The 14885-nt window shown below is 35.2% G+C and overlaps 1 protein-coding gene across 11 annotated transcripts in view; it reads left to right on the top strand.

The window, feature by feature from the left end:
- HACE1 (HECT domain and ankyrin repeat containing E3 ubiquitin protein ligase 1) overlaps positions 1 to 14885 on the top strand; it is a 121054-nt gene that overhangs the window by 18771 nt on the left and 87398 nt on the right. For 8 of the 11 annotated variants that reach the window (XM_042986885.1, XM_042986883.1, XM_042986882.1 and 5 more), the window contains one exon: positions 6582 to 6713. The exons of 2 other annotated variants lie outside the window; for them this stretch is intronic. In XM_042986885.1, coding sequence (XP_042842819.1) covers positions 6582 to 6713 — 132 coding nt within the window. Of the gene's footprint in view, positions 1 to 6581; positions 6714 to 14885 lie in introns of those variants that run through there. One more of the 11 variants, XM_042986892.1, reaches the window with a different exon arrangement.

Here is a 14885-nt window from a genome sequence, read left to right as displayed (position 1 = left end):
ATGCCAGTTTTTAAGACCTTTCTGATTAAAAATATTTTTGAAGGTAGGGGGTACTGGGGCATAACAAACAGCTTGCCTAAGATTTACTTTATTCTGTGAATGACTTACTAAAGGTAAAGAATAAGCTCAATCATGATTATTATGTGGAACCCACAATTCCTGTGATAATTCAGATTTTGTTATATATTAACAACATAATGCCGTCTATAAAGAAAAACTGTAGTCTGAATATCTACAAGATGCTTAGTGATACGGTAGCTACCATTTGGGTATTATAAAACTATGGCAATGACGTAGACCTGTCCTTAGGACACTATCTAATATAGGCAAGTTAAGATGTTCAGTGTTAACATAATCTGTTTAATCACATAAATTTTTATCTGCTAATTTCCCACTCCTGAACTTTAAGGAAGGTAGAGTAGAAAAGTTTTAAAAATCAAATTTTTACTTAAAAAATTATTAGTGCATATATTAAAAAAATTTTTTTTTAATGTTTATTTTTGAGAGAGAGAGAGAGAAACAGAACGTGAACACGAAAGAGGCAGAGAGAGGGAGACACAGAGTCTGAAGCAGGCTCCAGCCTCTGAGCTGTCAGCACAAAGCCCAACACGGGGCTCAAACCCACGAACTGGGAGATCATGACCTGAGCCAAAGTCGGATGCTCAACCAACTGACCCACCCAGGTGCCCTTGTGCATATATTTAAAGAGTCAAAAGATTCTACAAAGCTTGTGGTAGAGGAATAGTCTCTGCACTCTTTCTGACTGGAACCAACCTTAATATTCTCTCCTGTCGCCCTGAATAGTATATATAGTGTGCCTCCTCCTCTTGGAAACTATTCTGGCCATGAACCATGATTCTACCTAGGCCCAGACCACCATGATGGAATTAATTCAACAGCTGGGCCACTTGACTCCATCAGTTGAAGGAAGCTGGGCTGGTGAAAATGTGTTGCTGCAGAACTGAGTAGTTGCCAGCAAATACATGGGACAGTAAAGCCAGGGCTCCTGAGTTGGAAGAAACCTTGTATGAGGAGCCAAGAGCCCCAAGACTTTTCTTACAAAAGGAGAGAACTGTTGACTGTATGCTTTCTAGGCTGGTTACCCTCACAAAAGACTTATCATATTTCTTCATTCATTTGCTCTTTCAACAGGAGTTTCTTGAATACCTACTGTGTGCTGGCACTTTGATATTGTGGGATAGAGCCATGAATATGACTGACTGGTCCTTGTTGTCCCCAAACTTCTAGGAAGACAGGAAAGTTAACAGGCAGTGGTAACACAGTGTAATGAATGTCAACATAGAAAAGGGAGATGCTATGGAAGTCCTAGCAGGGGCCCCATCATCACTTGGGACATTGGAAGAGGTATCCCAGGGACATACCACATGAGCTAAGTCCAGAAGGACCAACAGAAGTTAGACTGGTGAATGTCGCGGTTGTGGGGTTGGGAGAGGGGGTGGGGAAGAGAGTTTTGACTCAATAGAATAGACTGATGAAGGCTTAGAGATGAAAGCACGCTACATTAGAGTGGTGAGCTTAACTGGTGTTCAGGTACCCCTGGGGGTTCATGGAAACTTCCCAAAGGTCTTTGGCATGGATAGTTACAGAGATCACTTTCCAGACCTTTAGCTACCGTATGTACTTTTTTCTCAAGATTATGTGCTCAAGAAACATCCTGCAGTAGGTATCCTGCCCTTCCCACCTTCACCTTCAAAATCACTCTTCCACCACTTTTTGAATGAAGTACATTTTGTGCTCAGCCATCCTGAATATTGCCAAGGCACATTGTTAAGGGTGGCCTGGGATAGTGTCAAACAAAAGAGCAATTCAAAGTATTAGTGTGTGCAAAGACTCTTGTCACTCAGTACCCACCATAAAATCATGGCAGGATTTTGTAGACTTTTCCCTGCCTTACACATATTGCTGTTAGGGGTGAGGTAATTAAACTGAGTTGGTTTGTTCCAAACTCAGAAAAAATTATAAAAGTGAGGCAATAGGAGTGATGGAGTATTTGTTTGATTATGTTGCCTATAACATCCCCCAACTACCGTCTGACAATTCACTGCCTCTAACAGAGGTCTATGAGAGCAAAGCAAAGAACATTAGTAAAAAATACTGAAGGCAATGTTGACTTATGTCACTCAGGTGACAAAATCAGGGTGAGACCTATATCTTACCTGTCTATCTCAGGAAAAGGAGGAAATGGGTAGTGACTGCTAATGGGTACTGGGTGTCTTTTTGGGGAAATGAAAATGTTCTAAAATTGACTTTGGTGATGATGATTGCACAACTCTGTGAATACACTAAAAACCACTAAGGTGTATACTTTAGTATACACTGAAGTGTATACTTTACACTTTGTGTATTGTATGGATTGTATGGCATGTGAATTGTATGGCATTATACTTCGAATAAATATACATCTATATTGTGACACCCCTCCAAAAAAGGAAACATTCTCGACTCTCCTCCCCAACCTTTATAAACTGTTAACTCTGTAGTTAGCTCTTAACTATTTCAATGGATATAAAAATTTAGTTTCCTCAAATCTAAATAATGTACTATTGTTGCTACTTCTTGATTTTTCAGTTTTAGGCATTACCAATTGACTTTATGGAACATAAGGTTATTTGCTCTCTTTTCCAATCCTGCCTCCTTTTATCCCATCATGTATAAGCACTTTTCTGTCACACCTTTCCAATATAGTTGTTGTAATTTTAGTTAGATCATTTTTTAGTATTTTAATATTTAAATTATATTTATACTGTTTATAGTAGTACCAAATAGTTTGTTATAGTTACTTCTCTTTATTACATAGCATTTTGTTTTTCATGTAGTCAAGAATTGCATTAAAGAAAAATCAAGATAATTGTAGATTCTTAAGTACCTATAAGAAGTAATACAGAGAAATCCCCTTACCTATTGCCCAGTTTCCCTCACTGGTAACATTTTACAAAATTATAGTATAATATCATGACCAAGATATTTATATTGACATCATCTTTCTTGTTCAGATTTCCCTAGTTTTACTTGTTTATCTGTACCCAGTTTTACTTGTGTGTGTATATTTATAGCACTATACAGTTTTATTACCTGTGTAGGTCTATGTGTCCACTACCACAGTCGATATTCTGAACATTTCCACCTCCACAAAGATGTTTCGTTTTGCTTTTCTTTCATAACCATACTTTTCCTCCCCTTCACTCCATGCCTAACCCTCAGCAATCACTAATCTGTACTCCATCATTTTAAGAATGTTATATAAATGGAATTATATTGCATGGAACCTTTAGGCTTTTATATGTTCATCATATTCCATGGAGATTGATCTAAGTTGTTGTATGTGTCAATAGTTTGTTCCTTTATATTGTTGACTGGTATTCCTTGGTGTAGATGTACTACTGGTTGTATAACCATTGAAGGACACCTGGGTCATATCCTGTTCGGAGCTATCTCGAATAAAGCTGCTATAAACAGCTATAGTGTACTAGTGAACCTGTATTAGTGTACAGGTTTTTGTGTGAACATAAAAGTTTTCACTTCTCTGGAATAAAGGCCCAAGAATGCAGTTGCTAGGTTATATGGTAGTTTCATGTTTAGTTTTAAAATGCACTGCCTAACTTTTGCAGAGTGCCTGCATCATTTTATACCTCCAGCAGCAATGTATGAGTGATCTAGTTTTTCAGCATCTTCACCAGCATTTGATGTTATTACTCTTTTTTTATTTCATCTGTTATGATGTGTGCAGTTGCTATCTCATTGTGGTTTTAATTTGCATTTGCCTAATTGACATCTTTTCATGTCCTTTTTTGCTATCTGTATGTCTTTCCTTCTTTTTCTTTCTTAAAGTTTTTATTTAAATTTCAATTAGTTAACTTACAGTGTTCTATTAGTTTCAGATGTACACTATAGTGATTCAGCACTTCCATAAAATACCCAGTGCTCATTACAGGTGCCCTCCTTAATCCCCATCGCCTTTTTAACCCATCCCCCCCACCCACCTCCCCTCTGATAGCTATCAGTTTGTTCTTTATACTTAAGAGTCTGTTTCTTGGTTCTGTTTTTTCCCTTTGCTTGTTTTGTTTCTTAAATCCACATAGGAGTGAAATCATGCTAATTGTCTTCCTCTGACTTATTTTGCTTAGCATAATATTCTTTAGCTCCATCCACATTGTTGCAAATGGCAAGATTTTATTCTTTTTTATTGCTCAGTAATATTCCACTGTAGACACACACACACACACACACACACACACACACACACACACACACCCCACATGTTTATCCATTCATCAGTTGATGGACACTTGGGCTGTTTCCATAATTTGGCTATTATAGATAATGCTGCTATAAACATCAGGGTGCATGTATCCCTTTGAATTGGTATTTTTGTATTTTTTGGGTAATTTTGCTATCTATATCTTTTGACATGTCAACCTATATCTTTCGACATCTTTTTTTAGTGTTTTATTTGTTTTTGTTTTTTTAATTTTTTTTTTAACGTTTTATTTATTTTTGGGACAGAGAGAGACAGAGCATGAACGGGGGAGGGGCAGAGAGAGAGGGAGACACACAGAATCGGAAACAGGCTCCAGGCTCCGAGCCATCAGCCCAGAGCCCGACGCGGGGCTCGAACTCACGGACCGCGAGATCGTGACCTGAGCCGAAGTCGGACGTTTAACCGACTGAGCCACCCAGGCGCCCCAGTGTTTTATTTGTTTTTGAGAGAGAGAGACAGAGAGAGAGTGTGATTGGGAATGAGAGAGAGGGAGACACAGAATCTGAAGCAGGCTCTAGGCTCTGAGCTGTCAGCACAGAGCCCGATGCGGGGCTCGAACCCACGAACTGTGAGGTCATGACCTGAGCAGAAGTCAGACGCTTAACTGACTGAACCACCCAGGCGCCCCAATTGCATTGTCCTTTTTAAAAAAACAGTACCCTGTTCTTGTTTAAAGGGTGCAGTCAATATTTCTCTCTCTGAGAGTATTAAATATAACTTTTTCTTTTGAAGTTTTTCCTTCAATATCCATGGTTCCTTTTTTTCCTCTTGCTATTTATTTATTTATTTATTTAGTATTTTGTCTTTCAGACTAGATGCATTTGTCAAATGTTTGGTGGAATTGGGAAAAGCTCTTTGAAAGCTCTGTTTGAATTAAGGAGGTTTATTCACTGTGGACTTCAGTGTAGGGTGATATGCTTGGGCATTTGCCTTTAGGATTCTTTCTGCTGTCAATTTCTTTAGGCATTTACTCTCAAGTTGGTCAGATTCCTCAGAGAAAGCTCTAACAGTTTCCAGGAGGAAACTGGATACTTGGTAGAGGAAAATGCTTTGGGATTTCAGTATTCAGTGTGTGTAAACTTGCACTTTATCTCCCATTTTCAGTATGATATTCTTGCTTCATTGTGCCTGGTGTCTCTCTTATATAGAGACTGTTTTCATGCCTCTTGTGTTCTCTCAGATGGGGAGGGGCAGTTATTGGCCTTGAAGAGTTCAGGAGGGATGGTAATTTAAGGGTCTAAATCTTATTTAGGTCTGCTAATACACCCGTATTTCAAGAGATGGAAAGTACTTACTACTGATTTTGAGCCTTTTGGGATTTCAGTGATCTGAATCACCTTCTTGGCTTTCTCTACTGCTGGTTTAGGATTCAGCTTTTTGTTCTGATAACTCTGATAAAAGCTTTTAGCTTCCAAAACTTGTTGCTATTTAGTCTCTTTTTTATCTTAAGATAACGATCTATCTTTTAAGAAAAAATACTCTTTATTGTCATTTCAATGGAGTTTGGGGAAGAAATAGAAGTTGATGCATGTGTTCAAGCTGCCATCTTAAAACAAGTTTCATGATACATTTTTTTAATGGAAAAAAGTCAATGGAAAAATGCATGGATTGGGGCGTCTGGGTGGTTTAGTTGGTTGGGCATCCGACTTTGGCTTAGGTCATGATCTCATGGTTTGTGAGTTCCAGCCCCACATCGGGCTCACTGTTGTCAGCATGGGGCCCACTTGGGAACCGCTGTCTCCCCCCCCCACCAAATAAATAAAACATTAAAAAAATGCATGGATGGCGTAGTCCAAAGTTTTAATATTGATTATCTTTGAGTGGTAGATTTATAGGTGTTTTATCTTCCGTATATATTATTATTTATGTATGTTACATGCATTACTTGTAAAAGACATGAGGTAAAGAATATGGTGCTTACTGTGTTAATTACTTTTTTACTCATGTTTGCTTCTGGGGAAGGAAAAGTATCCAGTACCTTTTCTTTAGAGACAAGCTATGCATAGAGTCCAGGATCATCTAGGAAGCAGAGTATTTGATGATCCTAAGTCTAGGACCCTTAACTATTTTGATCTATGGAATGCTTGATTTTGAAGTACATAAAGTACATGGTGTGTAACCTACATCTGGATGCATAGTTTTTCCCCATATAAAAATATAGGAAAATGTAGGGGCTTTCATTTTAATTTAATCTTTAGTGTGTGTATCATGCTCACATTTGAAATGTAATAGCATTATTTATCTGCTGGTTTTATATGAAACACTCCTTGCACAAATGTTAAGTAACTCCATGGCTGCACAGATACACTGGCTGGCTGTGAATGGGCGGACAGAACTACTCCATGACCTTGTACAACACGTCAGTGACGTCGATGTTGAGGATGCGATGGGGCAGACAGCACTGCATGTGGCCTGCCAGAATGGTCACAAGACGGTAAATTCATCCCTGAGGACTTTAAATTGCATGTATTTATTTTTGAAAACTTTGAATTTATGAAAAGTTTTTCACTGTGCATAATTGGGAACATGAAGCACCATAGCAAAATCTTATGCATTATATGGACTTATGATTAATATATTCTTTGTGCATAAAAGGAATAGAAAACAGTGCTTTTAAATCTGTTTAAAATATTTGGATTTCAAATTTATTTCTGCTTCATTTACACTAAAATTTTAAGTGCATGTTCGCATGTAACTTTAAGTAATAATGTTCTTATTCTCAGTCTTATTACATAACTTTTTCATATTTTATTTTTTACCATTAGGCCCCAGTTACTGGGATTAGATAGTAAGAAAGTGAACACTGACATTGCTTAAATAGTTCAGCTTGGATTATCATATTTTTCTGCTGTCTTGGAATATGCTGCAAGACAAGAGTGATGGTTTTCATTCTTTCTTAGAGTTCTAAAATCATGTATTTGTTTTATGTCAGTACTTTCCTGTTACTCCCATGTACAAACCCTTTAGCTTTATAAATTGCTAATAGTTGGGGTGCCTTGGTGGCTTAGTTGGTTGAGTGTGCAACTTTGGCTCAGGTCATGATCTTGCAGTTCATGAGTTTGAGCCCCACATTGGGCTTGCTGCTGTCAGCGCAGAGCCCACTTGGGATCCTCTGTCTCCCGCTTTGTGGTCCCTTCCCCACTTGCACTCTCTTTTTCTCTCTCTTGAAAATAAATAAATATTAAAAAAGTCTTTAAAAAAATAAAAAAAATTTTTCTAATAGTTTTCTCTTTCATTAGGAGAACTGCTGCCTATGTAAAAATTGTTAGCTTAAGATTTTAATATTTGCTTTGCTATAATTTTCTATCCTGGTTACTTTTGAGTTTTTTTTTTTCATATTTAACATTATTGATAATACAGTATTACTTATTTACTTGTTAACTACAACAATAACAACAGCAAAAACCAGCCAAAAAAAAAAAAATCACCAGTAACTGCAAAGATACAGAAATTAGTGTGTTTATTATTTTGTACATACTCTCTCTGAGTCTTTATGTTGGGAGAATTCCTACTAGAATCTGGATTTTCATCTCTGCAAATACTTTTCCTTAATTTGGGTTCAGGATGTAGGATCCTTCGTGTTTAGAGGCTTTATGTATGACTATAATTCACAGAATATTGCACTTCTTTAAGATAGGCCGAGTGTGACATTGCTATGTTTTATAAGAATTGGATAAAAGGAGGGATATAGGATTTTTGTTTTATTCACTGGAATTTCTTCTGAACACCAATTGTTCATTTTTATTTTATTTTTTTGGTCTTTCATCATCTGAAAACTGACCCAGTATTTCCTTCTCATTAGTTTTTACTTTCTGAGAGTCAATACTATTCACTTAAAAAGTATTCTGTGTGAAAAAAAAAAATGATCTGAAATGCTCTAATGTGGTGGAATGGCCCAGGTTTTTAAAGAACTGTTGTGTATTAGAGAAGGGGTCCTGCTGGCAGCTGTTATAGGACAGAAAAGTACCCACTTTAATACAAATATTCTCTGTTATAACAGATTGGAGTGTCATTTACTAAAATTATAAACCCTACGTGTTGCCCATAACTTTTGTATAAAACACTGGAATTCAGATCAGAAGAGATCTACAAAACCCAATTTTACTTGCCTTGAGCCAGTGAAGAAATAAGAATTACTAAGAAAACCTTATTTCAAAACATGTGTATTACAGGCTGCATTAAAAATTTAGAATTGCCTTCTGAAGTTATTGAAGAATAGTTAGTATAAGTATAATATACTCCATATGGTTTACAACCTAAAGCAGGTGTGGTGAAGGAAGGAAGAATTCCTCATAGTCAAATGCCTTTGAAGAATTATATTCTCAGAAGATTTATAGGGGGCCTGACTTCACTACAATGATGAGTTTCACAGAGTGAGATTTTGCAGATATAGAGGAGGAAGGGTACAAAAGCCATGTTGATTTGTGGTTGATTGTATTGGTGAGTGAGATTCCATTCTGTCATAGTTGGTCAGTTATAATTATCTGCAAAGATCATGAACAGAGAAAGTATGTTTAGCACTGACTATTTTGTGAATCATTGTATGCATCTTGAATTCTTCAATTAGGGCAAGAAAGAATCTTGAAAAATTAGTCTATCTCTTAGCTTCCAGGCTGAAATAAACCTCTAAAAATCTTTGTTGGTAGTTGTGCTAATACTACCTGTGTCTCATAATTACTTACATATTTCTGGGACATGTTCAAATCTCAGTGGATGAGCATATGATATGATTATTACAGGGTAGGGATCATTGATTTTTTTTTAACTCTTTGTATATTTTTCAATAAGTTGAACACTGAGTCTAAAATGCTTTGTCAGGTATCCTAGTGACTTATTTTAGCAGCAAGAAAAAAATGGCCTTTTTATTGTCTCCAAGTAGCCAGTTCATGCATAAATTCATTAAAAGGTCTTCAAAACTTGGTTCCATGTAGACATATAACAGTGCATGTAGGTTTCAGGATTTATATTTAAACTTAAAAACTTACATATTGTTTATATATATTTTACAGAATAAAATAGAAAACTTTAAAGGGAGAAAGCTCCATTTAAAATTATTTTTAAAAGATATTAGCACTTTTCAAATTAAAGAGGCAGATATGCTAATCCTCTGAAATTTACTTTCTCACTCCATTTTAGGGTAAATCTCAGCAGTACATGGAAAGATCCTGATCAACTGGTTAAGAACTCTAAAGCTTTGTAGAATCTGTAATTGAATACTGCATTCTTGCTTTGATGACAAGAAATGCTGTTCAGATATGCATTATTTTTTTTAAAAGACAAAAGATTTGGAAGAAAGATTCATTTTTGTTATAACTAAGAAATTGAATAATCTTTGCCATGATTTCATATAGATGCATTGGTTTCGGTAGTGGTAAACCAAGATAAAGGTGTCAGCATCTTACTGAAAGAAAGTGGCTTGCATTCTGACCATTTTTTTGTTCTTGCAACAGAGTAGCACTATGATTTTAAACTACTTCTGATTTAGAAATGATCAGGTGAAAGAAATGATCATAATAACTCCTTAGTATTTTAATTTTCTATAACTTTCCTTAGGTCAGCTGTTATTAGTTGTATGGTTTGTCTTGGGCTATTGATTTTATTTTATTTTTTATTTTTTATTTTTTTTTAAAGATGGCAGCTAGCAGAGGTCAGCTCTCTCACCTCTACAGTTCTTCCATCATTGCCTTTTATTTTTTTTTTAACGTTTATTTATTTTTGAGACAGAGAGAGAGCATGAACGGGTGAGGGTCAGAGAGAGGGAGACACAGAATCTGAAACAGGCTCCAGGCTCTGAGCTGTCAGCACAGAGCCTGACGCAGGGCTCGAACTCTTGGACTGTGAGATCACGACCTGAGCTGAAGTCGGATGCTTAACCCACTGAGCCACCCAGGCGCCCCGGGATATTGATTTTAAAAATCACTTCAGAGTTTGGTTATTCAGCTGGCCTAGTATATAGTCTTTGGCAACTTTTTCTTCCCTTGCCCTTATCTACCTCCTAAGGTATATTCTGTTTACCGATTATGTAATTAGTAAATTGTTGTCAACACTTTGGAAGACACTTAAGAGCGATAATAGAATTGGTATTGTTATTACATTTATTGTTTATTTTTACTATCATTATTAATATGGATGATGTGATTCTGCAAGGAAAGGTAGAAAACATTCTCTGAACCCTTAATTCATTTACTCTTGTATGGTAAGCTAGGACCAGTGTGTTTGATTTTTAATCTCAGTTTTAGAAAGTATAATAAAACATAATATTATTCTACATAGATATAATTGACACCAATTTTTTTTGGCCATAAATGGAACTTACTTTTTGATACTTTTTCTCTTCGTCATTAGTTTTTTAAGATGTATTAGTGTGTTAAATTGCCACAAAAGGTTGATTACTGGTTTCCTAGAATAACTTGGATTTAGAAGCCCTAGGAAATTGTCAAATGGTTTAATCTCAATTTATATAAATTAGAGTATACGGCAGGATTAGTTTATGGACTAATTTCACTTCACTTAAATTTTTATTTTTAACTTTATACTCCTAAATTTATATAGCTAAATATGAAGCTTGACAATATAAAATGATAGTTGAACCCTGCTTAGAGTATATTTAAGCCCTTGAAACTTAAAAACATTGTTTGACACTGACATTATAGACTATCTTTGATAGAACTGACTGCATGTTTTACTGAAATTGTAAGCTTGTTAAGGAACAATGTTTGCCTACTTTCAGTCCGCTCTGTTGATACCTTTCAGTCAGCTTCCAAGCTTTTCATCTAGAGAATTACAGGACAGCCATGCAAACTTAATTGAAAGCTTTTACAAAAACATTTGTTGGGTTCAGCCTTGAGGCACGAAGGTAGGTAGATTAACATTTTGGATTGTATTTTTAGGTTCAGAGTAATTTTATTTATTCTAATGTTAGAATTCTCCTTTAATCACTTCTGGGAAATGTGAGCAAATAATAGAAAGTTCTGTTACTGTGATTTTCAAACATAACTGGAAAATAATGAGTTTTACTAGATGTTTACTAGATGTTTTCATACGACTTCAAAGTTTTGATAGGTTTAGGTGGACAGTTTTCTATAGAAAACCTATATAAACCAGTCATTGATTAGTGAGTTGGCCATTTTTTCTTGGTGCATAAGTTATTTGTACATTGCTGTCAAGTCATGTCATCAGAATTATTTTTAATAAAAGATAAAGATGCTTTTTTGTTGTTATTTGGTCTTCTTTTAGGTAGTAATAATACCATAACTCAGATTTTTACTTGTAGTTTTAATATTGAATATCTGTTTCTTTTTACTTTGATCAGTGTTGTTTAGAGAGTTGACATTGATAAAGTAGAGCTGCCTTGGATTTCTTGCTTTGTAATTTATCAGTGTATTGGGCACAGGTGGTCTTGGTTAGTCACTGCCTTCAATTAAATGACTTTTGAGATTGACCCAAACATTAGCTTTTGCACATTAGTTTTCCACTTAGAATATTGTTGTATCACTTGAAAGGTCATGAAGTCTGTTGAAGATGTGTTGTTTCTTTTCAAGAATTTCTTTAAGCCATATGAAAATCCCTTTTCAGTGCTTTTTTTTTTCTCAACATTCCTTCCCAGCACTTTCTTACACTGTAAGGAGGAAGGACCCCCCCATTGTAGATTATCTAGGAATAGGAGAATTGTTTTGTTTTGTTTTGCTGGGGGGGGGGTGGTGTTGGACAGGGAATTTGAAGTTTTGATTATTATTTTTATTATTTTTTAATGTTCTTTTATTTTTGAGAGCAAGTGAGGGAGGGGCAGAGTAAGAGGGAGACAGAGGATCCAAAGTGGGCTCTGCCCTGACAGCAGAGAGTCTGATACAGGGCTCAGACTCACAAGCTGTGAAATCATGACCCGAGCTACAGTTAGACACAACCGACGAGCCACCCAGGAGCTCCTGAAGTTTTGATTATTTTAAAAGCATATTTTGATGATCTGTGTTAGGCAAATAAAATGATTTCAGTTCAGTGTCATTCTTAAAATTATGTATTATGTTAAATTGGAAAATGTAGACAACCAGTTATCATTCAAGATATTTATGTTGGTATGCTTTTATATGTCTACATTTATACTGTAAGCTGCTGAGCTTAATTTTTTTCAAGTAAATGAGAAGTCACAAAATTTTGAAAACAGAAGAACTTAGGACTATTGTAAACCACAGGTCTTTTTTGAACTTCATAGTTTATAGTCACAATACAATAGACACAATGCAGTTTTTACAGAAGTATTTGTATACAGGGGTACAGGTGTGAGGAATTTGCTAAAGCACATTGACTCCAAATCTCTCGTAGAGAATCTTGTTAATTTTTCTGCATATCACTAGTTACTGTCTAGCACAGTACATATTTTATTTGTTTTGTGTCTTGGTCTTCCTTTTCTGCTAGAACATAAACTTCATGAGGGCAGAGATTTTTGTTCATTGCTATAACTCCAGCATCTAGAGTCGTCTCTAGTACATAATAGACATTGGATTTTTTTTTTTAAAGATAGAATGGACAAGACAAACACAGTACTATTTCAGCCAGTTTTTTCCTGCCATTTTCTTTCCATTTCTGAATGTTTGTCACTTTAAAATTTTGTGCCTTTGAGTGTACATAGTGCTGAATCTTACAAAAGTTTGGGTTTAATTTGTTTCTACTGGTGAAAATCTCTGGTTTTGAGACCTGTTAGGGATTTTAGTGGTTAAATCTAGAATTATTTTCTTCAATTATGTTTTTCCTTATGCTTCTGTATAATTTAAAGTCCTCTAGTAGAGAGCTTTCATGTATTTATTTTAGTTTAATAAACACGCAGAGTTTCCTCCACCTGAGTTTTACTAGTTTCAAAGTTATTTTGCCCTTTGTATACATACAAGTAGTTCTACATAGACTGAAAATATTTTTTAAAAACTGTGTTTTAGGTTATCTGTGACTTTCTTGCTCCTCCTCCTCTTCCATTTAACTGGTGATTGAATTCTAAATTATCCTTTCTCCTCCTGTTTCAGAGCTTTTACAAAAAGCAGTCTGTATACAAACCCGTTTTTTTAATCCTAAAGATTAATGACTTTTCAGTCATTTCAGTGCTACGAGGCAGAGGCAGTTTTCATTCTTCACATTCAAATCCTTTTATATACTATTTATCCTTACTCTAAAGGAACTGTTTTTTTCTCCTTGTTTGTCTTCAGGCAACATTCTAGGTACAAGTGGAACTGTTGAAAGCTTTTTAAAAATATATGTTTCTTTTAGTAGGTACATATTTTGATGATGTTAATTTTGTTAGAAAAGCAGAAAGATTCACAAATGGAAAAGAAAATGCTAGAATGAGCTATTTTTACTTTCTTGATCTTTTCTTAAGAACAGAAATAATTTTTCATGTCTTCGTCAGATATTTCCTATAAGTGAGGATGTGATAGGAACAAATGATAGTTCATATTATAAGTCATGCTTTCTTGCTATGATTTGCCCAGTTTGTCTCATCACATTGTTGAAGAGAACAGTAGAGAGGAATATGTTAGTCTAATGGCTAAATTGTTTTTGTGCTCTTAAGTTCTACAGCATAGACACAAAAGTACTGTAAAAAGTATATGATTTAAAATGCATTATTTTAAAACTGAACACAAACAGCTGTCTAGGCACTTAAGTTTGACTCTCAAGTAGTTATTTAGTGGGGAATTGGTAGAATTAATGCAGTTTGTGAAAGTATGTCAGTTAGCCATAATACTATTTAGTAGTCTGAATTCAGAAAAATTAGAGTTCCTACTTTTTGGTAGGTAGCATAGTGGTTATGAATACAGGCTTAGGTTTAATCCCTGCATCCCTGTTTATTTGTATGTTGGGGTACACATTACTTGACTTCTGTGAGACTCAGTTTTCTACTTTGAAAGTAGAGAGAATATCTGTTTCCTCACAGGATGTATTAAATTTATTAGCACAGTTTCCAGGCACATGTTAAGGTTACTTAAAATATTATACTATTATATGTTTTACATTTTAAACATTTCAAACTGTATAATTTTTGTGAATGTATAATATGTTTTATTAATAATTAATTTCTGCTTCTATCTGGATTGCTTGGTTTTAATTGCATATTAGTATATATTTTCAATAAATTTGCTTTCATCTCTCTTGAGCCTTTTGAATTGTGGCCTGTGTCTAATTGCTGTAACAGTTAATGAACATTATTGTTGTTGTCTATCTCATTCTTCTTTTGGGCCATGCAGATGCAGCTTCTAGGTCAAAGCTCAGAAAGGAGAAAGTCATGATCAAAAGGCTTAAATAGGCTTTGTCTTATAAAATACTGACCTAAATGCTTATTTTTCTTATATTTGAAAGTTGTGCTTGACTACTTGTCCTTAGTTTAAAGGAATTATATAGCTGATGATAAAGTCTTATGTAACAGTGTTTCTATTCCTCTTGGGATAGAAGTAAATAAAGTAGCAGTACTTGATATCTTTGTTTTAATTTTTATTTTTATTAAATTAAAAAAAAATTTAAATGTTTGTTTATATATTTTTGAGAGAGAGAGTGCTAACAGGGGAGGGACAGAGAGGGAAACACAGAATCCAAAGCAGGTTCCAGGCTCTGAGCTGTTAGCACAGAG

This window comes from Panthera tigris, chromosome B2 (assembly GCF_018350195.1).
Source record: "Panthera tigris isolate Pti1 chromosome B2, P.tigris_Pti1_mat1.1, whole genome shotgun sequence".
In the NCBI taxonomy this organism is placed as follows: domain Eukaryota; kingdom Metazoa; phylum Chordata; class Mammalia; order Carnivora; family Felidae; genus Panthera; species Panthera tigris.
The sequence above is the reverse complement of the archived record's forward strand: the minus strand, read 5'-3'. Positions and strand labels throughout refer to the sequence as shown.